This window comes from Ranitomeya imitator, chromosome 4 (genome assembly GCF_032444005.1).
Source record: "Ranitomeya imitator isolate aRanImi1 chromosome 4, aRanImi1.pri, whole genome shotgun sequence".
NCBI lineage: Eukaryota > Metazoa > Chordata > Amphibia > Anura > Dendrobatidae > Ranitomeya > Ranitomeya imitator.
In genome coordinates, this window is record NC_091285.1 from 13,579,739 (window position 1) to 13,607,532 (window position 27,794).

Here is a 27,794-nt window from a genome sequence, read left to right on the forward strand (position 1 = left end):
AGGAACACATTAGGAGCAGAACTGGAGGATGAAGTAAGCACAGCGCACTGTGACACGAAGAATTTTCTGCGCAGCTTAGTTTCGATTTTTGAACAAGGCTATGATTTAGGAAATAAGATCTTGGTGAAAGTCTTCCAGGCCGGACCTAATAACCTGTCGTTATTCCGCAGCGTCTTCCCTCAGAAGGAATTGTCACACAGAGCAAATCAATGGCGATTAAAGCAGGACAAAAACCAAGTGTCCAACGCGTTTTATCTACTTTACAGGATGTTGTAAAATCTTAACACAAGACCTGACTGCTCGTCCTCCCCCGAGATACGCAGCTCGTTTTATGGCCTGAGCTGGATTATATACATATTAATTTATTGTAATGAAGACTAATGGTGAAAGGGGCCCGAGTCCGATCAGCTCCATGACTGGAATTCCTGCAGGATCATTCTGCGAGGTTAAAGGACATGTTAGATCAGCAGCTAAGTGATATGTCCCGATAAACATGTCAGACAGCTATGTCACAGAATCCTTCATCAGCTCCGCCATCTATCAACTTTTTGTGTCCAGAAGTAAAAAAAAAAAAAAAAAACAACTATAATACTTCCCTATGTACAAGAATATAACTACTATAATACTGCCCCTATGTACAAGAATATAACTACTATAATACTGCCCCTATGTACAAGAATATAACTACTATAATACTGCTCCTATGTACAAGAATATAACTACTATAATACTGCCCCTATGTACAAGAATATAACTACTATAATACTGCTCCTATGTACAAGAATATAACTAATATAACACTGCCCCTATGTACAAGAATATAACTACTATAATACTGCCCCCTATGTACAAGAATATAACTACTATAATACTGCCCCCTATATACAAGAATATAACTACTATAATACTGCTCCTATGTACAAGAATATAACTAATATAACACTGCCCCTATATACAAGAATATAACTACTATAATACTGCCCCCTATGTACAAGAATATAACTACTATAATACTGCTCCTATGTACAAGAATATAACTACTATAATACTGCCCCCTATGTACAAGAATATAACTACTATAATACTGCTCCTATGTACAAGAATATAACTAATATAACACTGCCCCTATGTACAAGAATATAACTACTATAATACTGCCCCCTATGTACAAGAATATAACTACTATAATACTGCCCCCTATATACAAGAATATAACTACTATAATACTGCCCCCTATGTACAAGAATATAACTACTATAATACTGCCTCTATGTACAAGAATATAACTACTATAATACTGCCTCTATGTACAAGAATATAACTACTATAATAGTGCCCCTATGTACAAGAATATAGCTACTATAACACTGCCCCTATGTACAAGAATATAACTACTATAATACTGCCTCCTATGTACAAGAATATAACTACTATAATACTGCCCCTATGTACAAGAATATAACTACTATAATACTGCTCCTATGTACAAGAATATAACTACTATAACACTGCCTCCTATGTACAAGAATATAACTACTATAATACTGCCCCTATGTACAAGAATATAACTACTATAATACTGCCCCTATGTACAAGAATATAACTACTATAATACTGCCCCTATGTACAAGAATATAACTACTATAATACTGCCCCTACATACAAGAATATAACCACTATAATACTGCCCCTATATACAAGAATATAACTACTATAATACTGCCCCTATGTACAAGAATATAAATACTATAATACTGCCCCCTATGTACAAGAATATAACTACTATAATACTGCCCCCTATGTACAAGAATATAACTACTATAATACTGCCCCTATATACAAGAATATAACTACTATAATACTGCCCCCTATATACAAGAATATAACTACTATAATACTGCCTCTATATACAAGAATATAACTACTATAATACTGCCCCTATGTACAAGAATATAACTACTATAATACTGCCCCTATGTACAAGAATATAACTACTATAATACTGCCCCTATGTACAAGAATATAACTACTATAATACTGCCCCTATGTACAAGAATATAACTACTATAATACTGCTCCTATGTACAGGAATATAACTACTATAATACTGCCCCTATGTACAAGACTATAACTACTATAATACTGCTCCTATGTGCAAGAATATAACTATTATAATACTGCTCCTATGTGCAAGAATATAACTACTATAATACTGCCCCTATGTACAAGAATATAACTACTATAATACTGCCCCTATGTACAAGAATATAACTACTATAATACTGCTCCTATATACAAGAATATAACTACTATAATACTGCCCCTATGTACAAGAATATAACTACTATAATACTGCCCCTATGTACAAGAATATAACTACTATAATACTGCTCCTATATACAAGAATATAACTACTATAATACTGCCCTCTATGTACAAGAATATAACTACTATAATACTGCCCCCTATGTACAAGAATATAACTACTATAATACTGCCCCTATGTACAGGAATATAACTACTATAATACTGCTCCTATATACAAGAATATAACTACTATAATACTGCCCTCTATGTACAAGAATATAACTACTATAATACTGCTCCTATATACAAGAATATAACTACTATAATACTGCCCCTCTGTACAAGAATATAACTACTATAATACTGCTCCTATGTGCAAGAATATAACTACTATAATACTGCCCCTATGTACAAGAATATAACTACTATAATACTGCCCCTATGTACAAGAATATAACTACTATAATACTGCCCCTATGTACAAGAATATAACTACTATAATACTGCCCCTATGTGCAAGAATATAACTACTATAATACTGCCCCTATGTACAAGAATATAACTAATATAATACTGCTCCTATATACAAGAATATAACTACTATAATACTGCTCCTATGTAGATTTCTGTATGCGTCGGTCATTGTTAGGGGTGCGGGTGTTTTTCTGTGCACTCTTGTTACTTTGTCTTATGTTTCGGTTCTTTGATAGCTTCTGTCTTTCATCTCTGTCTGCAGTGAAGGTGACACCTGCGGTTTTCCACCTGTTCTGACTTCATCACTTTGTGGGGGTTTGGTTCGGGCATGCTGGGTGGTGTAGTTCCTCAGCAGCTGTAAATCCGCGGGCTTCCTCCTCCCCTTTGTCTTCTCCTTTCTTCTCTCTGCGTCGTGCCCTCATTATTGGCGTCTCCGCTCCCCGGGCTCCACCCTACATTCTGCTCCTCTGTACGTCGCCTTTGGAAGTGACTACACAAAACTTTTTCTATTTTTTTTTCTTTTTCTTGTGTCGCTCCTTTGGAAAACACGGCAGACTTTGCCGCCGCCGCCGTGTGACTGCACATGTGTGCGGGGTCTGCGGGGAAATGATTGGAGGAGACACCGCGTGCCAAGTGGATGAGACGAGCGAGGGAGCGCGGCCGCCGTCAGCCAGCAGCAGCCGGTGATTATGTAACGCCCGCAGTGTCTGGCCGCGCGCATCGCTGGAGACGCGTCACGTGTCGTGCAACGCTCCTGGCCCTGAAATTCAATTAGATTGCTGCGAACGATCGTGACTCCGCATGAGATCCGCTCCCTGGTCCTCGCTCCAAAGCAAATGGCGTGATTAGCCGCTCACGGATTGATGGATCGTGGCTGAGCGTTGTGTCTGCGTCCCGGAGTCAGCGAAAACGCCGCGCACATCTTATGTAACGTCTGAGCCGCCGCCTGACACAAGATTCACTTCTTCATGGAGGCACAAAGCCAAGTCTATCTGCTCCAGGGAAAGTTGGGTGGCCACCAATATGGCGGGTATTGCATCCTCTCCACAAGTGGTTCTCTTATCCAGCTTTTCTGGGCTCCTGAAAAAAAAAAAATCAATAGTTGGATAGTAGACTCCAACCTGTGTTGTAAAAGTGCAACTTCCAGCGGAGATTATACAACGTGTGAAAATGATGAGGAGTTGAAAAGCGCAGCAGTTACAGGGCATGCTGGGAGTTGTAGTTTCATAACAGCTGGAGAGAGGAGCTGTTTAGTGATGACCGGTGTAATAAAAGCTTGTCTATCTCACCCTTTCCTTCTCCCCTCATCCTTCTCCCATCTTCCCTCTCCTTCTTTCCTCTCCCGTCATCTCTTCTTTCTCCCTTCTACACTCTCCACTCACCACACTTCCCTCTCCTTCTATCGTCTCTACTCTCCACTATCCCCTCTTCCTCCAACTGTCTCTGCTCTCCTCTCTCTTCCCTCTTCCTCCAACTGTCTCTGCTCTCCACTCTCTCCTCTCTTCTTCCCTTTAACCTCTCTTCCCTCTTCCCTATCTCCTCTTCTTTATCTCGTCTTCCCTGTCCCCATTCCCTTTCACCATTTTATTTTTTCCTCTACCCATTCCCAATTACAGTATCCCCCTTCTTTATCCCCTCTTCTCTTTCCCCTTTCCTTTTTTCCATCTACCCTATCCCCTCTTCCCTCTCCCCATTCCCCTCTCACCTATTTCCTCTTCCCTTTCCCTTTTTTGCTTTCTCCTTTTCTTTTTTCCCTCTACCATATCACCTTTTTCCTCCTCTCTCCTCCCTTCCCTATCCCCTTCTTTCTCCCCTTCTCCTCTCTCACTTTTTCCTTCTCCTTTTTTTTTCTTCCCTCTATCCTATCCCTTTTCCTCTCCTTTCTTCCTTCTCCACTATCCTCTTTTACTGCTTCTCGCTGTCTCTCCTCTAACCTCATTGCTCTCTTTTCTCCCCTCTCCTTTCTCCCCTCTCCTTTCTCCCCTCTCCTTTCTCCCTTCTCTTCTCCCCTCACTTTTCTCCCCTCTCCTTTCTCCCCTCTCCTTTCTCCCCTCTCCTTTCTCCCTTCTCTTCTCCCCTCACTTTTCTCCCCTCTCCTTTCTCCCCTCTCCTTTCTCCGCTCTCCTTTCTCCGCTCTCCTTTCTCCCTTCTCTTCTCCCCTCACTTTTCTCCCCCTCTCCTTTCTCCCCTCTCCTTTCTCCCCTCTCTTTTCTCCCCTCTCCTTTCTCCCCTCTCTTTTCTCCCCTCTCTTTTCTCCCCTCTCTTTTCTCCCCTCTCCTATCTCCCCTCTCCTTTCTCCCCTCTCCTTTCTCCCTTCTCTTTTCTCCCCTCTCCTTTCTCCCCTCTCTTTTCTCCGCTCTCTTTTCTCCCCTCTCCTTTCTCCCCTCTCCTTTCTCCCTTCTCTTTTCTCCCCTCTCCTTTCTCCCCTCTCCTTTCTCCCTTCTCTTTTTTCCTCTTTCTCCCCTCTCCTTTCTCCCCTCTCCTTTCTCCCTTCTCTTTTCTCCCCTCTCCTTTCTCCCTTCTCTTTTCTCCCCTCTCCTTTCTCCCCTCTCTTTTCTCCCCTCTTTTCTCCGCTCTCTTTTCTCCCCTCTCCTTTCTCCCCTCTCCTTTCTCCCCTCTCCTTTCTCCCTTCTCTTTTCTCCCCTCTCCTTTCTCCCCTCTCCTTTCTCCCTTCTCTTTTTTCCTCTTTCTCCCCTCTCCTTTCTCCCCTCTCCTTTCTCCCTTCTCTTTCTCCTCTCTTTTCTCCCCTCTCTTTTCTCCCCTCTCCTTTCTCCCCTCTCCTTTCTCCCCTCTCCTTTCTCCCCTCTCCTTTCTCCCCTCTCCTTTCTCCCCTCTCCTTTCTCCCTTCTCTTTTCTCCCCTTTCTTTTCTCCCTTCTCTTTTCTCCCCTCTCTTCTCCCCTCTCCTTTCTCCCCTCTTCTTTCTTCCCTTTCCTCTTTTCCCTTTCTCCCCTCTCCTTTCTCCTTTCTCCCCTCTCCTTTCTCCCCTCTAGTTTCTCCCTTCTCCACTCTCCTTTCTCCCCTCTCCTTTCTCCCTTCTCCTTTCTCCCCTCTCCTTTCTCCCCTCTCCTTTCTCCCCTCTCTTTTCTCCTTTCTCTTTTCTCCCCTCTATTTTCTCCCCTCTCCTCCCCTATCCTTTCTCCCCTCTTTTCTCCTTTCTCCCCTCTCCTTTTCTCCCTTCTCCTTTCTCCCTTCTCTTTTCTCCCCTATCCTTTCTCCCCTATCCTTTCTCCCCTATCCTTTCTCCCCTCTCCTTTCTCCCCTCTCCTTTCTCCCTTCTCTTTTCTCCCCTCTATTTTCTCCCCTCTCTTCTCCCCTATCCTTTCTCCCCTCTCCTTTCTCCCCTCTCCTTTCTCCCCTCTTTTCTCCCCTCTCCTTTCTCCCCTCTTCTTTCCCCCCTCTTCTTTTTCCTCTTTTCCCTCTCTCCTCTCCTTTTTTCCTTCTCCTTTCTTCCCTCTCCTCCCCTCTCTTTTCTTCTCTCCCCTTCTTCCCTATCCTCTCACCTCTCTGCCCTCTTCTGTCTTCCCTCTCACCCCTCCACTCTTTCCCTCTCTCCTCTCCTTTTTCCTCTCTTTCCAATTCTCTCTGTCTTCTCTCTCCCCACCTCTCTTTTTGTTACATTGTGTCAGCGCAGATCAAATGTATCAGTCTGCAGTTCCGGATGTTTGGGTCACCAAGGATTGTCCTGACTGTACACAATGTAACAAACCCTCAGATGTTATCAGTTTTTTTAGGTTTTCTGCTTCAGTATTAACCAGAACTTTTTTCCACTCACTGACCGCAAGCAGAGATCTTGAAAATGGTGAGAAATTACAGCACAAAGTGTGATTGAAAGTTTTCATAAAAGGATTATGCTGTAATGTAATAGACGTGGTGATTGGGGGGTTAAGAGCAGTGCGGAGTCTGAGGGTGGAGAGACCCCGGCACTGTGTGTCTGGGCTCCCTGTCCGGCCGCCCGGACATGTTCCTGCCTCTGGTTCTTGCAGAGTCCCGGGGAAGAAAAGGCTCCTTTCTTGGCAGATTTGGCAGCGGATTCAATGTTACCAGCGGGAGTCCTGAGTCCACAAGTGACCTGTTAGCGCCAATCATGTCCTGTCTGCATGATGACGATCCCCCAGAGAACTGATGGGGAGTAAACAGGCGGCAGATATATGAAGAAGAAAATTCTCCTGATTCAGCAACTGTTTCTCTTAAAGGCAACGAGCACGAAAAATATTAATTTTGATGTGTATAAAATAAGAGCACATATAATAAGCATATACTATAATACTGCCCCTATGTACAAGAATATAACTACTATAATACTGCTCCTATGTACAAGAATATAACTACTATAATACTGCTCCTATGTACAAGAATATAACTACTATAATACTGCTCCTATGTACAAGAATATAACTACTATAATACTGCCCCTATGTACAAGAATATAACTACTATAATACTGCTCCTATGTATAGGAATATAACTACTATAATACTGCTCCTATGTACAAGAATATAACTACTATAATACTGCCCCTATGTACAAGAATATAACTACTATAATACTGCTCCTATGTACAAGAATATAACTACTATAATACTGCTCCTATGTACAAGAATATAACTACTATAATACTGCCCCTATGTACAAGAATATAACTACTATAATACTGCCCCTATGTACAAGAATATAACTACTATAATACTGCTCCTATGTACAAGAATATAACTACTATAATACTGCTCCCTATATACAAGAATATAACTACTATAATACTGCTCCTATGTACAATAATATAACTACTATAATACTGCCCCTATGTACAAGAATATAACTACTATAATACTGCTCCTATGTACAAGAATATAACTACTATAATACTGCTCCTATGTACAAGAATATAACTACTATAATACTGCTCCTATGTACAAGAATATAACTACTATAATACTGCTCCCTATATACAAGAATATAACTACTATAATACTGCTCCTATGTACAATAATATAACTACTATAATACTGCCCCTATGTACAAGAATATAACTACTATAATACTGCTCCTATGTACAATAATATAACTACTATAATACTGCCCCTATGTACAAGAATATAACTACTATAATACTGCTCCTATGTACAAGAATATAACTACTATAATACTGCTCCTATGTACAAGAATATAACTACTATAATACTGCTCCTATGTACAAGAATATAACTACTATAATACTGCTCCTATGTACAAGAATATAACTACTATAATACTGCCCTTATGTACAAGAATATAACTACTATCATACTGCTCCTATGTACAAGAATATAAGTACTATAATACTGCCCCTATGTACAAGAATATAACTACTATAATACTGCTCCTATGTACAAGAATATAACTACTATAATACTGCTCCTATGTACAAGAATATAACTACTATAATACTGCTCCTATGTACAAGAATATAACTACTATAATACTGCTCCTATGTACAAGAATATAACTACTATAATACTGCTCCTATGTACAATAATATAACTACTATAATACTGCCCCTATGTACAAGAATATAACTACTATAATACTGCTCCTATGTACAAGAATATAAGTACTATAATACTGCCCCTATGTACAAGAATATAACTACTATAATACTGCTCCTATGTACAAGAATATAAGTACTATAATACTGCCCCTATGTACAAGAATATAACTACTATAATACTGCTCCTATGTACAAGAATATAACTACTATAATACTGCTCCTATGTACAAGAATATAACTACTATAATACTGCCCCTATGTACAAGAATATAACTACTATAATACTGCTCCTATGTACAAGAATATAACTACTATAATACCGCCCCCTATGTACAAGAATATAACTACTATAATACCGCTCCCTATGTACAAGAATATAACTACTATAATACCGCTCCTATGTACAAGAATATAACTACTATAATACCGCTCCTATGTACAAGAATATAAGTACTATAATACTGCCCCTATGTACAAGAATATAACTACTATAATACTGCTCCTATGTACAAGAATATAACTACTATAATACTGCTCCTATGTACAAGAATATAACTACTATAATACTGCCCCTATGTACAAGAATATAACTACTATAATACTGCTCCTATGTACAAGAATATAACTACTATAATACTGCCCCTATGTACAAGAATATAAGTACTATAATACTGCCCCTATGTACAAGAATATAACTACTATAATACTGCTCCTATGTACAAGAATATAACTACTATAATACTGCTCCTATGTACAAGAATATAACTACTATAATACTGCTCCTATGTACAAGAATATAACTACTATAATACTGCCCCTATGTACAAGAATATAACTACTATAATACTGCTCCTATGTACAAGAATATAAGTACTATAATACTGCCCCTATGTACAAGAATATAACTACTATAATACTGCTCCTATGTACAAGAATATAACTACTATAATACTGCCCCTATGTACAAGAATATAACTACTATAATACTGCCTCTATGTACAAGAATATAACTACTATAATACTGCTCCTATGTAAAAGAATATAAATACTATAATACTGCTCCTATGTACAAGAATATAACTACTATAATACTGCCCCTATGTACAAGAATATAACTACTATAATACTGCCCCTATGTACAAGAATATAACTACTATACTATGTGGCTTTTACTTCGTCCATTATTATGTATTTTGGATTATGGCCCTTTTTTTACGTTTTTGTGTGTCTTCGTTTTTCTTCCTTTAGGCTCCTAAAATTGACCTTTTCTTGTTCTTCGGTATAAAACTTTTTCTTTTCTTCCCCTCGGTTCAGTTGGGTTCAGTCTGGAATCGCCTACATCTCGGCTCTTCATTCTTAAATATCAGGCCCGCTGAGGTATCACTGCCTCGCCGCTCCCGGCCATAAATCCAGCAGTCAGGCTTTTCTGTGCCACTGCTTGGACAGGAACATTTTTCAAAGTCAGCAGCGCAATCCGCCAAGCTTTCCATCTTCCCGCTGCCGTTGGGAGTAAATTGTGCTTCTTTTATATCCTAAATCACCGCTTCCCCTCCTCGGTGACTCCTCCCTGTGCCAGCGAGTGATGCAGCCCTGCCAGGACCAGCGCGTACTCTGCCAAAACCAAGATAAATCTCTTCATTATTGGCATCTGCTTCGCCCTGTTCCTTCTTGCGCCCCCTCCCGTTTCGCCCCCGTGCGCTCCTTGTATCTGTGTGCTGCCTGACAATTTAGGCACGTTGTTGGATCACCACCGCGCTCCCCTGCGCGCCACGTCCAGGTGTTATTGTACTTGAGCGAAACGCGTTGGCAGGCTATGTTGGTAAATGTTTTCAGAGAGGAATTTGCGAGCAGATGCTCCAGAGCTGGCGCTGACGGAGGCAATGATAGTCATCATCTCGTCAGATTCTCGCCGGATATTTTTTTTTTTTGGTTCCCTCTTCCTTCAGTTTTATGTAAATAGTATGTCACAAAAATTTTTTTTTGCAACGCTCGAATATAGTTTACATATCCTTTTCCCACTCTTTTCAAGATTACTGCTTGCTTTCAAGAGTCGGAAGCATCCATTGTTTCCTTTGCCTGTCGAAGAAATTAAAAACCTTCTGTTCTAAAGATTCTCCTATTTGGCCTTATTGAACCCCTTCATTTCTTAAAAGGGGTTGTCTGGTTTAAATACCTAATTATAAATTAGCGATGAGCACCTCCCTCTGTGTGTAGGTCCTGAAAACCCCTTAAATTACAGAAACGGATCACTTGTGTCAGTGTGTAATGCTTCATTTCAACAGAGGTGGCGCTGTAGAAAAATTGAATACCTAGTGTGGAGGTTACAGGCGATCACTACGATCAGGTCCTTATTGTGGATTTATACTAAGTTCTCGTATAGGTTTTTGAAACCAAGAATCAGATTTTATAGGTCGCTGTCGTTTTAACAACAAAAATTGCCTAAATGAAAAGTGCAAGACTATGAGAAGCTTTGTAATACATTTTAAAAGCGAAATATGCTCCTTTCTCCACTTATGAACCTTTGCACATCCCCACTCGTGCCTCCTGAACTTATCATTTACTCTGAAAATAGCTAGTATCTGTCTTGCGCAAGACAAGGCAACTGTAATCTGATCTCTCAGTGAGCTATGTCTATGGAAAAGTGTTTTCTGTCACCTCAGATATGGATTCCCAGCTACAAAGCTTAGTACTGCAGCGAAAAAAATTGGAGGGCTCTCCTATCCCTCTGCATTGGTAGAGAGATAGGAGAGCAGGATTTCCTCCTCTAGCTGTGTGCTATGTATGGGAGATATCATAGCAGCTTGTCAATGGACCAGAGAGCAGGAGTTATCTTTTTGTACTCTATATGGAAGACATCATAGCAAATAATCTATACACAGGGAGAGCAGGAGTCCCTCTTGTCTGTGTGTTCTGTGTATGGGAGACATCTAGTCTATAGAGATAGGAAAGCAGGAGGGGCTAATATAGAGACAGGAGAGCAGGATTCCCTCATGTCTCTGTGTGCTGTATATAGATATCAGCTAATATACAGACTGGAGAGCAAGAGTCCACCATGTCTGTATCATGTCTGACATCTAGTATTGTGACAGGAGAGCAGGAATCCCTCTTGTCTCTGTGTGCTGTGTAAGGGAGACATCATAACAGCTAATCTATAGAAAGGATAGCCATAGTCCATCATGTCTGTGTTCTATGGTAGCTAGACAGGAGAGCAGGAGTCCATGATGTCTATGTGTGGGGTGTATGGGAGATATCGTAGCAGCTAATCTATAGACAGGAGAACAGGAGTCCATCATGTCTGTGTGCTATGTAAGGTAGACAGGAGAGCAGGAGTCCATCATATCTATGGGCTACGTAAAGTAGACAGGAGAGCAGGAGTCCATCATGTCTGTGTGCTATGTAAGGTAGACAGGAGAGCAGGAGTCCATCATATCTATGGGCTACGTAAAGTAGACAGGAGAGCAGGAGTCCATCATGTCTATGCTATGTAAGATAGACAGGAGAGCAGGAGTCCATGATGTCTATGTGTGGTGTGTATGGGAGACATCATAGCAGCTAATCTATAGACAGGAGATCAGGAGTCCATGATGTCTGTGCTATGTAAGGTAGACAGGAGAGCAGGAGTCCATCATGTCTCTGTGCTATGTAAGGTAGACAGGAGAGCAGGAGTCCATCATGTCTGTATGCTGTGTAAGGTAGACAGGAGAGTAGGAGTCCATCATGTCTGTGTGCTATGTAAGGTAGACAGGAGAGCAGGAGTCGATCATGTCTGTGTGTGCTATGTAAGGTAGACAGGAGAGCAGGAGTCCATCATGTCTGTGTGCTATGTAAAGTAGACAGGAGAGGAGGAGTCCATCATGTCTGTGTGCTATGTAAAGTAGACAGGAGAGCAGGAGTCCATGTATGTGTGCTATGTAAGGCTACGTTCACATTAGCATTGCGTTGGGTGCAGCCGCGGCGACGCATGCATCATGCGCCCCTATATTTAACATGGGGGGCGCATGGACATGCGTTGCTCTTGCGTTTTGTGACGCATGCGTCACTGTGGCGCAAGCGTCAGGGCGCAGAGGACGCTGCATGATGCAGTTTTTTCTGCGCCAAAAAGCATGCAAAAGTGAACGCATGCGTCACAAAACGCTGCATTGTGCATGCGTTTACATTTGCGTTGTGCGTTGCATCGCCGACGCTGCACCGCACAACGCAAATGTGAAGTAGCCTAAAGTAGATAGGAGAGCAGAAGTCAATCATGTCTGTGGGCTACGTAAAGTAGACAGGAGAGCAGAAGTCCATGATGTCTATGTGTGGTGTGTATGGGAGATATCATAGCAGCTAATCTATAGACAGGAGATCAGGAGTCCATGATGTCTGTGCTATGTAAGGTAGACAGGAGAGCAGGAGTCCATCATGTTTGTGTGCTATGTAAGGTAGACAGGAGAGCAGGAGTCCATCATGTCTGTGTGCTATGTAAAGTAGACAGGAGAGCAGGAGTCCATCATGTCTGTGTGCTATGTAAAGTAGACAGGAGAGCAGGAGTCCATCATGTCTGTGTGCTCTGTAAGGTAGACAGGAGAGCAGGAGTCCATTATGTCTGTGCTATGTAAGGTAGACAGGAGAGCAGGAGTCCATTATGTCTGTGCTCTGTAAGGTAGACAGGAGAGCAGGAGTCCATCATGTCTGTGTGCTCTGTAAGGTAGACAGGAGAGCAGGAGTCCATCATGTCTGTGTGCTCTGTAAGGTAGATAGGAGAGCAGGAGTCCATTATGTCTGTGCTATGTAAGGTAGACAGGAGAGCAGGAGTCCATTATGTCTGTGCTCTGTAAGGTAGTCAGGAGAGCAGGAGTCCATCATGTCTGTGTGCTATGTAAGGTAGACAGGAGAGCAGGAGTCCATGTCTGTGTGCTATGTAAGGTAGACAGGAGAGCAGGAGTCCATCATGTCTGTGTGCTATGTAAGGTAGACAGGAGAGCAGGAGCCCATCATGTCTGTGTGCTATGTAAGGTAGACAGGAGAGCAGGAGTCCATCATGTCTGTGTGCTATGTAAGGTAGACAGGAGAGCAGGAGTCCATCATGTCTGTGTGTGCTGTGTATGGGAGACAGTGTTATTCCCCGTGTCGAAACGGCTTATACTAATAAGTCACGAGAAGCTACAGATTCACTTTAAAATGGTTGCACAGAGGGTTGGTCCTCTGCTCCCCCCATGATCCAAAATTAAGAACTTCCCTGTATTCCATGGGCTACATGTCATACTACAGGTCCTTCTCAAAAAATTAGCATATAGTGTTAAATTTCATTATTTACCATAATGTAATGATTACAATTAAACTTTCATATATTATAGATTCATTATCCACCAACTGAAATTTGTCAGGTCTTTTATTGTTTTAATACTGATGATTTTGGCATACAACTCCTGATAACCCAAAAAACCTGTCTCAATACATTAGCATATTTCACCCATCCAATCAAATAAAAGTGTTTTTTAATAACAAACAAAAAAACCATCAAATAATAATGTTCAGTTATGCACTCAATCCTTGGTCGGGAATCCTTTGGCAGAAATGACTGCTTCAATGCGGCGTGGCATGGAGGCAATCAGCCTGTGACACTGCTGAGAGGTTATGGAGGCCCAGGATGCTTCAATAGCGGCCTTAAGCTCATCCAGAGTGTTGGGTCTTGCGTCTCTCAACTTTCTCTTCACAATATCCCACAGATTCTCTATGGGGTTCAGGTCAGGAGAGTTGGCAGGCCAATTGAGCACAGTAATACCATGGTCAGTAAACCATTTACCAGTGGTTTTGGCACTGTGAGCAGGTGCCAGGTCGTGCTGAAAAATGAAATCTTCATCTCCATAAAGCATTTCAGCCGATGGAAGCATGAAGTGCTCCAAAATCTCCTGATAGCTAGCTGCATTGACCCTGCCCTTGATGAAACACAGTGGACCAACACCAGCAGCTGACATGGCACCCCACACCATCACTGACTGTGGGTACTTGACACTGGACTTCAGGCATTTTGGCATTTCCTTCTCCCCAGTCTTCCTCCAGACTCTGGCACCTTGATTTCCGAATGACATGCAAAATTTGCTTTCATCAGAAAAAAGTACTTGGGACCACTTAGCAACAGTCCAGTGCTGCTTCTCTGTAGCCCAGGTCAGGCGCTTCTGCCGCTGTTTATGGTTCAAAAGTGGCTTTACCTGGGGAATGCGGCACCTGTAGCCCATTTCCTGCACACGCCTGTGCACGGTGGCTCTGGATGTTTCCACACCAGACTCAGTCCACTGCTTCCTCAGGTTCCCCAAGGTCTGGAATCGGTCCTTCTCCACAATCTTCCTCAGGGTCCGGTCTCCTCTTCTCGTTGTACAGCGTTTTCTGCCACATTGTTTCCTTCCAACAGACTTACCATTGAGGTGCCTTGATACAGCACTCTGGGAACAGCCTATTTGTTGAGAAATTTCTTTCTGGGTCTTACCCTCTTGCTTGAGGGTGTCAATGATGGCCTTCTTGACATCTGTCAGGTCGCTAGTCTTACCCATGATGGGGGTTTTGAGTAATGAACCAGGCAGGGAGTTTATAAAAGCCTCAGGTATCTTTTGCATGTGTTTAGAGTTAATTAGTTGATTCAGAAGATTAGGGTAATAGGTCGTTTAGAGAACCTTTTCTTGATATGCTAATTTATTGAGACAGGTTTTTTGGGTTATCAGGAGTTGTATGCCAAAATCATCAGTATTAAAACAACAAAAGACCCGACAAATTTCAGTTGGTGGATAATGAATCTATAATATATGAAAGTTTAATTGTAATCATTACATTATGGTAAATAATGAAATTTAACACTATATGCTAATTTTTTGAGAAGGACCTGTACATTTTCCCTGTAGTGGCCACTAATGAGCAACCAATGGAAAATTCAGATCAGATGAGCGTCTTCGCGGATCTCTTCTTAAAGGGGCGGCTGTAATTTTAAAATTCTATAACAATGATGAAGACGCACATTTTGTTTTTTGCCCTTTAGATGCCCCAGATCACGTGATATATTAAGATTAGAGCCCACCCCCCTCCGGCTCCGTTTTTGCTGCACTTTTCCCCTGTCTATTTAGGCGGCTGATTACAGGGGCGCAGATGTTGTGAAAGTTTTGTGGGGTTTTTTTAGAAAAATAAAATAGCGTTTCTCTGTGAAAAGCAGTAGCCGCGTCATTTCGCCCTCTTGAATACGTATTCGCGGAGCCGTAATTAGAACGCCGAGCACTTGTGTCTGATTGTGCCACAAAGCCCCCTGAATGGCACCGCGCAGACGAGTCATCAGGTTCCCTTGTGATTGGCGCCAGTTAACGATGGCGGCTGATTGCGATGGGGGGGACACGAATGCGAAGGGTTAACAGCGCAATTTTTTTTTTCCCCCTCGCTCTCTAAATCACCACGAGACAATCCGGAGAGATGACATTAAGTGCCGGGTGTTATCTATATTGAATAATGTTTCCCAGAAAAATGAAGCGCTTGTTTTAGTAAATTGTAAATTCAGAGAATTTTTTTTTTCTTCACGGCAGCCGACGCTTTACAGCAGCGTTCATGATGAAGCACTCCGGGTACCGGCGGCAAAAGCCATTAATTGCAACCATCATGTGATCGGCAGAAAGACGGAACGCTTCCTGAATAGGCTGGAAATGGAAAGATCAGGCTCATTATATATTAACTACTGACATTCCTCCACCCTGAGCTGCACATCCGAGCGTGGACCCAAAAGTATTCACCCGACTCTGCGTTACATCCTGTATTATACTCCAGAGCTGCACTCACTATTCTGCTGGTGCAGTCACTGTGTACATACATTACATTACTGATCCTGAGTTACATCCTGTATTATAGTCCAGAGCTGCACTCACTATTCTGCTGGTGCAGTCACTGTGTACATACATTACATTACTGATCCTGAGTTACATCCTGTATTATAGTCCAGAGCTGCACTCACTATTCTGCTGGTGCAGTCACTGTGTACATACATTACATTACTGATCCTGAGTTACATCCTGTATTATACTCCAGAGCTGCACTCACTATTCTGCTGGTGCAGTCACTGTGTACATACATTACATTACTGATCCTGAGTTACATCCTGTATTATAGTCCAGAGCTGCACTCACTATTCTGCTGGTGCAGTCACTGTGTACATACATTACATTACTGATCCTGAGTTACATCCTGTATTATAGTCCAGAGCTGCACTCACTATTCTGCTGGTGCAGTCACTGTGTACATACATTACATTACTGATCCTGAGTTACATCCTGTATTATACTCCAGAGCTGCACTCACTATTCTGCTGGTGCAGTCACTGTGTACATACATTACTGATCCTGAGTTACATCCTGTATTATAGTCCAGAGCTGCACTCACTATTCTGCTGGTGCAGTCACTGTGTACATACATTACATTACTGATCCTGAGTTACCCCCTGTATTATACCCCAGAGCTGCACTCACTATTCTGCTGGTGCAGTCACTGTGTACATACATTACATTACTGATCCTGAGTTACATCCTGTATTATACCCCAGAGCTGCACTCACTATTCTGCTGGTGCAGTCACTGTGTACATACATTACATTACTGATCCTGAGTTACATCCTGTATTATACTCCTGAGCTGCACTCACTATTGTGCTGGTACAGTCACTGTGTACATACATTACATTACTGATCCTGAGTTACATCCTGTATTATACCCCAGAGCTGCACTCATTATTCTGCTGGTGCAGTCACTGTGTACATACATTACTGATCCTGAGTTACATCCTGTATTATACCCCAGAGCTGCACTCACTATTCTGCTGGTGCAGTCACTGTGTACATACATTACATTACTGATCCTGAGTTACATCCTGTATTATACCCCAGAGCTGCACTCACTATTCTGCTGGTGCAGTCACTGTGTACATACATTACATTACTGATCCTGAGTTACCCCCTGTATTATACTCCAGAGCTGCACTCACTATTCTGCTGGTGAAGTCACTGTGTACATACATTACATTACTGATCCTGAGTTACATCCTGTATTATACTCCAGAGCTGCACTCACTATTCTGCTGGTGCAGTCACTGTGTACATACATTACATTACTGATCCTGAGTTACCCCCTGTATTATACTCCAGAGCTGCACTCACTATTCTGCTGGTGAAGTCACTGTGTACATACATTACTGATCCTGAGTTACATCCTGTATTATAGTCCAGAGCTGCACTCACTATTCTGCTGGTGCAGTCACTGTGTACATACATTACATTACTGATCCTGAGTTACATCCTGTATTATACCCCAGAGCTGCACTCACTATTCTGCTGGTGCAGTCACTGTGTACATACATTACATTACTGATCCTGAGTTACCCCCTGTATTATACTCCAGAGCTGCACTCACTATTCTGCTGGTGAAGTCACTGTATACATACATTACTGATCCTGAGTTACATCCTGTATTATAGTCCAGAGCTGCACTCACTATTCTGCTGGTGCAGTCACTGTGTACATACATTACATTACTGATCCTGAGTTACATCCTGTATTATACCCCAGAGCTGCACTCACTATTCTGCTGGTGCAGTCACTGTGTACATACATTACTGATCCTGAGTTACATCCTGTATTATACCCCAGAGCTGCACTCACTATTCTGCTGGTGCAGTCACTGTGTACATACATTACATTACTGATCCTGAGTTGCATCCTGTATTATACCCCAGAGCTGCACTCACTATTCTGCTGGTGCAGTCACTGTGTACATACATTACATTACTGATCCTGAGTTACATCCTGTATTATACTCCAGAGCTGCACTCACTATTCTGCTGGTGAAGTCACTGTGTACATACATTACTGATCCTGAGTTACCCCCTGTATTATACTCCAGAGCTGCACTCACTATTCTGCTGGTGAAGTCACTGTGTACATACATTACTGATCCTGAGTTACATCCTGTATTATAGTCCAGAGCTGCACTCACTATTCTGCTGGTGCAGTCACTGTGTACATACATTACATTACTGATCCTGAGTTACATCCTGTATTATAGTCCAGAGCTGCACTCACTATTCTGCTGGTGCAGTCACTGTGTACATACATTACTGATCCTGAGTTACATCCTGTATTATACCCCAGAGCTGCACTCACTATTCTGCTGGTGCAGTCACTGTGTACATACATTACATTACTGATCCTGAGTTACCCCCTGTATTATACTCCAGAGCTGCACTCACTATTCTGCTGGTGCAGTCACTGTGTACATACATTACATTACTGATCCTGAGTTACCTCCTGTATTATAGTCCAGAGCTGCACTCACTATTCTGCTGGTGCAGTCACTGTGTACATACATTACATTACTGATCCTGAGTTACATCCTGTATTATAGTCCAGAGCTGCACTCACTATTCTGCTGGTGCAGTCACTGTGTACATACATTACATTACTGATCCTGAGTTACATCCTGTATTATACTCCAGAGCTGCACTCACTATTCTGCTGGTGCAGTCCCTGTGTACATACATTACTGATCCTGAGTTACATCCTGTATTATACTCCAGAGCTGCACTCATTATTCTGCTGGTGCAGTCACTGTGTACATACAGTACTGATCCTGAGTTACATCCTGTATTATACTCCAGAGCTGCACTCACTATTCTGCTGGTGAAGTCACTGTGTACATACATTACATTACTGATCCTGAGTTACCTCCTGTATTATACCCCAGAGCTGCACTCACTATTCTGCTGATGCAGTCACTGTGTACATACATTACATTAGTGATCCTGTATTATACCCCGGAGCTGCGCTCCCTGTTGTCGCTCCCCGTCCCCCAGTGTCAGACTCCTCGTCATGTTTGCACTGTCTGACTCCTCCACCTATACTGTGTGCTGTCTCCATGGTGACGGTGTGTCCTACATGCTGCACGCCGTGGCGTCGGCCCACACAGGTCAGACGAGACGCCCGCCCTGCGCCTGATTCCATTTGTTGTCACCTCCAGACCTTGGGAAGACGCAGACAAACCTCCGGTCTCCGCATCTTTGTAGAAGACGTCTCGTGGCCACAATGTAACACAAAGCCGCCACGTCCTCCGCGCCGCCGTCTCATCGTTAATTGTCTGGGATTTTGTCCGCGTCGTCATTACATAAAACACTTCACATTTTCTGCAATTTCTATTAAAAAAAAGAAAAAAAAAAGTAATTTAAAGGGACAGTAACTATGAAAAACAAGATGGCTGACAGCAGCGAGTGTCATTCTTTTTTTTTTACAAGTTGCATTGTATGTATGAGGAATAGCCCGGATGTGAAAAGCCTGACTGCTGCCCTCCAGAAACAGCGCCCCCTCCTTGTTCAGGATGAGTGTGGTATTGCAGCTGAGCTCCATTCACTTCTATGTGATTGAGCTACAATAGCAGATTCTCATAGAAAAATGTGTTAATAAAGTTTTTTTTTTTTTCATTGTATCATCCAGGGATTAACATTGCGCAAAATCCTCCTCCATCGTTACTTCAAGGCTGAGCCTGGATCCCCCACAAGTGGATCAGTGGGATTTAGTAAATCTGGACCTTCTGTAGGTACGGTGATCTGTACTAGATATTCCGTGTTATGGGCAAAATTTTAGTTACTCATTATACCATATATTATATGTAACATATGCTAAATATACGGCCTTTCTGCAGCCACCACTAGGGGGAGCTCCCTGTATACAGAGATACATGATAAGATCCTGTCTGCAGCCACCACTAGGGGGAGCTCCCTGTATACAGAGATACATGATAAGATCCTGTCTGCAGCCACCACTAGGGGGAGCTCCCTGTATACAGAGATACATGATAAGATCCTGTCTGCAGCCACCACTAGGGGGAGCTCCCTGTATATAGAGATACATGATAAGATCCTGTCTGCAGCCACCACTAGGGGGAGCTCCCTGTATACAGAGATACATGATAAGATCCTGTCTGCAGTCACCACTAGGGGGAGCTCCCTGTATACAGAGATACATGATAAGATCCTGTCTGCAGCCACCACTAGGGGGAGCTCCCTGTATACAGAGATACATGATAAGATCCTGTCTGCAGCCACCACTAGGGGGAGCTCCCTGTATACAGAGATACATGATAAGATCCTGTCTGCAGCCACCACTAGGGGGAGCTCCCTGTATACAGAGATACATGATAAGATCCTGTCTGCAGCCACCACTAGGGGGAGCTCCCTGTATACAGAGATACATGATAAGATCCTGTCTGCAGCCACCACTAGGGGGAGCTCCCTGTATACAGAGACACATGATAAGATCCTGTCTGCAGCCACCACTAGGGGGAGCTCCCTGTATACAGACATACATGATAAGATCCTGTCTGCAGTCACCACTAGGGGGAGCTCCCTGTATACAGAGATACATGATAAGATCCTGTCTGCAGCCACCACTAGGGGGAGCTCCCTGTATACAGAGATACATGATAAGATCCTGTCTGCAGCCAGCACTAGGGGGAGCTCCCTGTATACAGAGATACATGATAAGATCCTGTCTGCAGCCACCACTAGGGGGAGCTCCCTGTATACAGAGATACATGATAAGATCCTGTCTGCAGCCAGCACTAGGGGGAGCTCCCTGTATACAGAGATACATGATAAGATTCTGTCTGCAGCCACCACTAGGGGGAGCTCCCTGTATACAGATACATGATAAGACCCTGTCTGCAGCCACCACTAGAGGGAGCTCCCTGTATACAGAGATACATGATAAGATCCTGACTGCAGCCATCACTAGGGGGAGCTCCCTGTATACAGAGATACATGATAAGATCCTGTCTGCAGCCACCACTAGGGGGAGCTCCCTGTATACAGAGATACATGATAAGATCCTGTCTACAGCCACCACTAGGGGGAGCTCCCTGTATATAGAGATACATGATAAGATCCTGTCTACAGCCACCACTAGGGGGAGCTCCCTGTATACAGAGATACATGATAAGATCCTGTCTGCAGCCACCACTAGGGGGAGCTCCCTGTATACATAGATACATGATAAGATCCTGTCTGCAGCCTCCACTAGGGGGAGCTCCCTGTATACAGAGATACATGATAAGATCCTGTCTGCAGCCACCACTAGGGGGAGCTCCATGTATATAGAGATACATGATAAGATCCTGTCTGCAGCCACCACTAGGGGGAGCTCCCTGTATACAGAGATACATGATAAGATCCTGTCTGCAGTCACCAGTAGGGGGAGCTCCCTGTATATAGAGATACATGATAAGATCCTGTCTACAGCCACCACTAGGGGGAGCTCCCTGTATACAGAGATACATGATAAGATCCTGTCTGCAGCCACCACTAGGGGGAGCTCCCTGTATACAGAGATACATGATAAGATTCTGTCTGCAGTCACCACTAGGGGGAGCTCCCTGTATACAGATACATGATAAGATCCTGTCTGCAGCCACCACTAGGGGGAGCTCCCTGTATACAGAGATACATGATAAGATTCTGTCTGCAGTCACCACTAGGGGGAGCTCCCTGTATACAGATACATGATACGATCCTGTCTGCAGTCACCACTAGGGGGAGCTCCCTGTATACAGAGATAAATGATAAGATCCTGTCTGCAGTCACCAGTAGGGGGAGCTCCCTGTATACAGAGATACATGATAAGATCCTGTCTACAGCCACCACTAGGGGGAGCTCCCTGTATACAGAGATACATGATAAGATCCTGTCTGCAGTCACCACTAGGGGGAGCTCCCTGTATACAGAGATACATGATAATATCCTGTCTGCAGTCACCACTAGGGGGAGCTCCCTGTACACAGATACATGATAAGATCCTGTCTGCAGCCACCACTAGGGGGAGCTCCCTGTATACAGAGATACATGATAAGATCCTGTCTGCAGTCACCACTAGGGGGAGCTCCCTGTATACAGATACTTGATAAGATCCTGTCTGCAACCACCACTAGGGGGAGCTCCCTGTATACAGAGATACATGATAAGATCCTGTCTGCAGTCACCAGTAGGGGGAGCTCCCTATATACAGAGATACATGATAAGATCCTGTCTGCAGCCACCACTAGGGGGAGCTCCCTGTATACAGAGATACATGATAAGATCCTGTCTGCAGTCACCACTAGGAGGAGCTCCCTGTATACAGATACATGATAAGATCCTGTCTGCAGTCACCACTAGGGGGAGCTCCCTGTATACAGATACTTGATAAGATTCTGTCTGCAGTCACCACTAGGGGGAGCTCCCTGTATACAGAGATACATGATAAGATTCTGTCTGCAGTCACCACTAGGGGGAGCTCCCTGTATACAGAGATACATGATAAGATCCTATCTGCAGTCACCACTAGGGGGAGCTCCCTGTATACCGAGATACGTGATAAGATCCTGTCTGCAGCCACCACTAGGGGGAGCTCCCGGTATACAGAGATACATGATAAGATCCTGTCTGCAGTCACCACTAGGGGGAGCTCCCTGTATACAGAGATACATGATAATATCATAGGAAACCATCAGCAAGGTGCTGTTTATTGATTTTTCCTTTTTTTTTTTAACATTTGCTGCATTTGGAAATGTGTTATAGATATTGACAGTTGTTTGTTCTAGGTAAGTGGAGCCTTCAGCATGTTGCCTGCTTGTTGACAGTTTCTAAGTGAAAATTAGTTTTTTTCAGAAAAAGCAGAAAAATAGTAAAACTCTTCTGTTTTCTGAGACTATTATGTGCGGTTCGATGTGTCTGACCTCGTAGTTTTGCATCTTCATTTTTCAGGTTTCTCCGCCCAGGAGAATGACCGCAGGATCGGAGCCTCTATGACCGACATCCAGTGTCTTCTCGACAAGGAAGGAGCCTCAGAACTGATCATTGACGTCATCGTTAGCACCAAGAATGACCGGATATTTTCTGAAGGCATCTTACTAGGAATCGCGCTGCTGGAGGGGGGCAACACCCAGATCCAGGTACGGGGGCGGACGTGCGTCGTGGTGGTGGCCTCCTGTCCTGTCTGCGTGGTGTCTGACTTCTCCGCCATCTTGGTGTCTCTCCTCTAGAGCTCGTTCTTCCATCAACTCAATGAACAGAAAAAGTCAGAGAAGTTTTTTAAGGTTCTCTATGACAGGATGAAAGCTGCACAGCTGGAGATCCGTGCCACTGTGACAGTAAACACCATTGACTTGGGCACCAAGAAAAAGGATGATGACTACGATTCCATATCATTGCCAAAACGCAGAGGTAAAATGCAGGGATGACGGTGTGTAATGCAGGGATGACGGTGTGTAATGCAGGGATGACGGTGTGTAATGCAAGGATGACTGTGTGTAATGCAGGGATGACGGTGTGTAATGCAGGGATGACACTGTGTAATGCAGGGATGACTGTGTGTAGTGCAGAGATGACTGTGTGTAATGCAGGGATGACGGTGTGTAATGCAGAGATGACGGTGTGTCATGCAGAGATGAGGGTGTGTCATGCAGAGATGAGGGTGTGTAATGCAGGGATGACGGTGTGTAATGCAGGGATGACGGTGTGTAATGCAGAGATGACTGAGTGTAATGCAGGGATGACGGTGTGTCATGCAGGGATGACGGTGTGTCATGCAGAGATGACGGTGTGTAATGCAGGGATGACGGTGTGTAATGCAGGGATGACGGTGTGTAATGCAGGGATGACGGTGTGTAATGCAGGGATGACGGTGTGTAATGCAGGGATGACTGTAATGTAGGGATGACGGTGTGTAGTGCAGAGATGACGGTGCATCATGCAGAGATGACGGTGTGTCATGCAGGGATGACCGTGTGTAATGCAGAGATGACAGTGTGTAATGTAGGGATGTCGGTGTGTCATGTAGGGGTGATGGTGCGTAATGCAGGGATGACGGTGTGTAATGCCTGTGTAGCGGGTTTTCGGCTTCCCATGATGCATTGTGAATGGTGATTTATTTTTGCAGTGCGGGATTCTCAGCTGCATCTTAAGGAAGGGATGAAGGGCCAGTTAGCCGAGGCGTCCTCTGCCACCTCCAAAGCGTACTGTGTCTACCGGAAGGAAATAGACCCGGATCTGGATCTGATCGGTTCTGGAGGCGATAACGGAGGAGGGGAGGAGAAGACGGCGGAGGAGGCGGTGACCGTCAGCCCCGTCATAACCATCATGCAGCCCATCCTGCGGTTTCTTCAGCTCCTGTGCGAGAACCACAACCTCGGGCTACAGGTGAACGGCCAACACTTACTGTCTCCCTGGCTTCTGTAGGACTTACCAAAAGTTAAGGTTTCAAGGAATGACCCCTTTAAAGGGAATGTCGCTGGGGTCACCAAAAGTCGTCCAGGTGCTTCCTTTAAAGACCTGATCAGTGCCCCATGATCATATATTGGATGCAGATAGCACTATTGACAATAGGTGACGAGAATCCCTCAGCTCCTCCCACTCCCTGCGCAGTGACCTCCGCGCAGGACTCAGAGCATGCCCACCACAGCCTTCCATAGAAGTCAGTAGTTCATTCTTATTGCCAGGTGGTTGCTGTAAAAACATCATGGAGGCGCCAAGATCAAACGTAGGAAGCAGATATAACAAGAACACGCCATTGTAAGTAGGTGATGAGCATACGTCGGCTCCCTCTCCCTGCACAGTGACCTCTGCACAGGTCACAGAGCATGCCCACAACTCTCTCCCTTAGAAGACAAAGGCATAATGGCATATTTATGTAAAGATCATATATTGGGGAAGATGACACCGGATCACACCACCGACAAGAAGTGACGGGGACAGCTCCTCCTTCCTCTCTGCACAATGTCCTCTGCACATGACACCGAGCATGCTCACTGCAGTCGTTGCTACGGCGAGAGTTCTGCTCCAATAAGTTAATGCAATATCAACACTTTCCTTTTCCAGAACTTTTTGAGGAACCAGAATAACAAAACCAACTATAACTTGGTGTGTGAGACCCTGCAGTTCCTGGACTGTATTTGTGGGAGCACAACGGGCGGCCTGGGTCTCCTGGGGCTCTATATTAACGAGAGGAACGTGGCTCTGGTGAACCAGACGCTGGAGAGCTTGACCGAATATTGCCAGGGTCCTTGCCATGAGAATCAGGTAATATGAAGTCGGTAGAGCGGGGTCTCCAAGTCATGTGGGACCCTCTTCCGAATAGCTGAAGTGGAGCTTCAGAAAATGTGAGGTGATCGAAACTGAAAGCTGGAAAAAAGCAGAACTATGAATGCTGCTCTGGGGGAAAATAAATTATGTAAGTCAAGATTAACACGCACGTGACCCCTGTATTGCAGACATGCATCGCAACTCATGAGTCCAACGGGATCGACATAATCATCGCCCTCATCTTAAATGACATCAACCCGCTCGGCCGATACCGCATGGACCTGGTGCTTCAGTTAAAGGTGCGGCTCATGTCCTCCTCACCAGGCCGATTTATGGTTAGACAGCGCAGAAATGTGATAACGCTCCATCTTTTCCAGAACAACGCCTCCAAACTGCTGCTGGCCATCATGGAAAGTCGCCGTGACAGTGAGAACGCCGAGAGGATCCTGTACAACATGAGGCCCGGAGAACTGGTAAAGAACGTCGTCTATGTAGCGACGATAGCACGGCCGTAAGGTTCCTCACGCTAACCCTGATCATCTCCTCGTCCTGACAGGTGGATGTAATAAAGGTGGCCTATAACCAGGGCCTGGAGAGCGACCACGAGGAGCACGGGCCCGAAGATCAGGTGTCCCCAAGAGTCGTGGGTCATAACATTTACATCCTGGCCCACCAGGTAGGAGCCATGTGCCCATGTACTACTGTGTATGGAGATGAGAGAGCATGCATCACCACTAGGGGCGCTGTTACTATATGACCGCTGGGGGCGCTGGTACATTATGGCCTCTAGGGACACAGCTACTTGTTTCCACTAGGGGCGCTGTTACTTCGCGATCACTCAGGTCATTGTTACTGTATGACCACCAGGGGCGCTATCACTTCATCACTAGAGGTGCTGTTACTTCTTGCCCACCAGCTGCCTTCCTGCAGATACTACCTGGACCCACAGAGGGTTGTGGTGAGGATGTCGCCCATCCTGCAGAGATGTGGCCCATGCCACCGCAACGTGCCCTCAACTATGCTGAGCGCCGCTCCCCGTTGTCGGTGCCGTCACCCCCATGTCCCTTTCTCCGTTCATGTTTGGTGACTTTCATGTCTTCCCCGGTGGGGAGGGGACATCCGGCTGTTTCGCTCTTCCCGCGCCCGACCTCTGAGTTATTTTACCAGCAGTGAGCGGAGGTTCTTGTAAATGCCTGACCCGGCGTGGGCAGCGCCACATAAATATGTCGCCAGGGTCTCAGCGAGCCATTAATCAGTGTCTGAGCCTCCGCCGCCCTGTGTCCTCCCCATAATAAAAACTGCAGACTAATACACCTGCCTATAACGGACTGAGAGGGTCCTGTAATCCGGCGTTTGGTGGTCCGGAAAGTCTATTGATACAACGGAACATTCCGTATCACATAAAAAGCGGGAGCATTAATCTCTAAAATGCAGCCGGAAGGTTTGATGTACTTCTGATGACCACTAGGGGCGCTATTACTATATGACCACTAGGGGCGCTGTTACTATATGACCACTAGGGGCGCTGTTACTATATGACCACTAGGGGCGCTGTTACTATATGACCACTAGGGGCGCTGTTACTATATGACCACTAGGGGAGCTGTTACTATATGACCACTAGGGGCGCTGTTACTATATGACCACTAGGGGCGCTGTTACTATATGACCACTAGGGGCGCTGTTACTATATGACCACTAGGAGCGCTGTTACTATATTACCACTAGGAGCGCTGTTACTATATGACCACTAGGGGCGCTGTTACTATATGACCACTAGGGGCGCTGTTACTATATGACCACTAGGGGCGCTGTTACTATGTGACCACTAGAGGCGCTGTTACTATATGACCACTAGGGGAGCTGTTACTATGTGACCACTAGGGGCGCTGTTACTATATGACCACTAGGGGCGCTGTTACTATATGACCACTAGGGGCGCTGTTACTATATGACCACTAGGGGCGCTGTTACTATATGACCACTAGGGGAGCTGTTACTATATGACCACTAGGGGCGCTGTTACTATATGACCACTAGGGGCGCTGTTACTATATGACCACTAGGGGAGCTGTTACTATGTGACCACTAGGGGCGCTGTTACTATATGACCACTAGGGGCGCTGTTACTATATGACCACTAGGGGCGCTGTTACTATATGACCACTAGGGGCGCTGTTACTATATGACCACTAGGGGCGCTGTTACTATATGACCACTAGGGGCGCTGTTACTATATGACCACTAGGGGAGCTGTTACTATATGACCACTAGGGGCGCTGTTACTATATGACCACTAGAGGAGCTGTTACTATATGACCACTAGGGGCGCTGTTACTATATGACCACTAGAGGCGCTGTTACTATATGACCACTATGGGCGCTGTT

General features: G+C 44.4%; 1 protein-coding gene across 1 annotated transcript in view; it reads left to right on the forward strand.

Moving 5' to 3' along the window:
• Positions 1-27,794, forward strand: part of ITPR2 (inositol 1,4,5-trisphosphate receptor type 2) — a 243,430-nt gene that overhangs the window by 143,521 nt on the left and 72,115 nt on the right. Inside the window, exons 38-45 of the mRNA XM_069763093.1 lie at positions 19,789-19,891; positions 23,091-23,278; positions 23,369-23,549; positions 24,265-24,524; positions 25,203-25,403; positions 25,595-25,705; positions 25,784-25,879; positions 25,963-26,082. Coding sequence (XP_069619194.1) covers positions 19,789-19,891; positions 23,091-23,278; positions 23,369-23,549; positions 24,265-24,524; positions 25,203-25,403; positions 25,595-25,705; positions 25,784-25,879; positions 25,963-26,082 — 1,260 coding nt within the window. The remainder of the gene's footprint in view (positions 1-19,788; positions 19,892-23,090; positions 23,279-23,368; positions 23,550-24,264; positions 24,525-25,202; positions 25,404-25,594; positions 25,706-25,783; positions 25,880-25,962; positions 26,083-27,794) is intronic.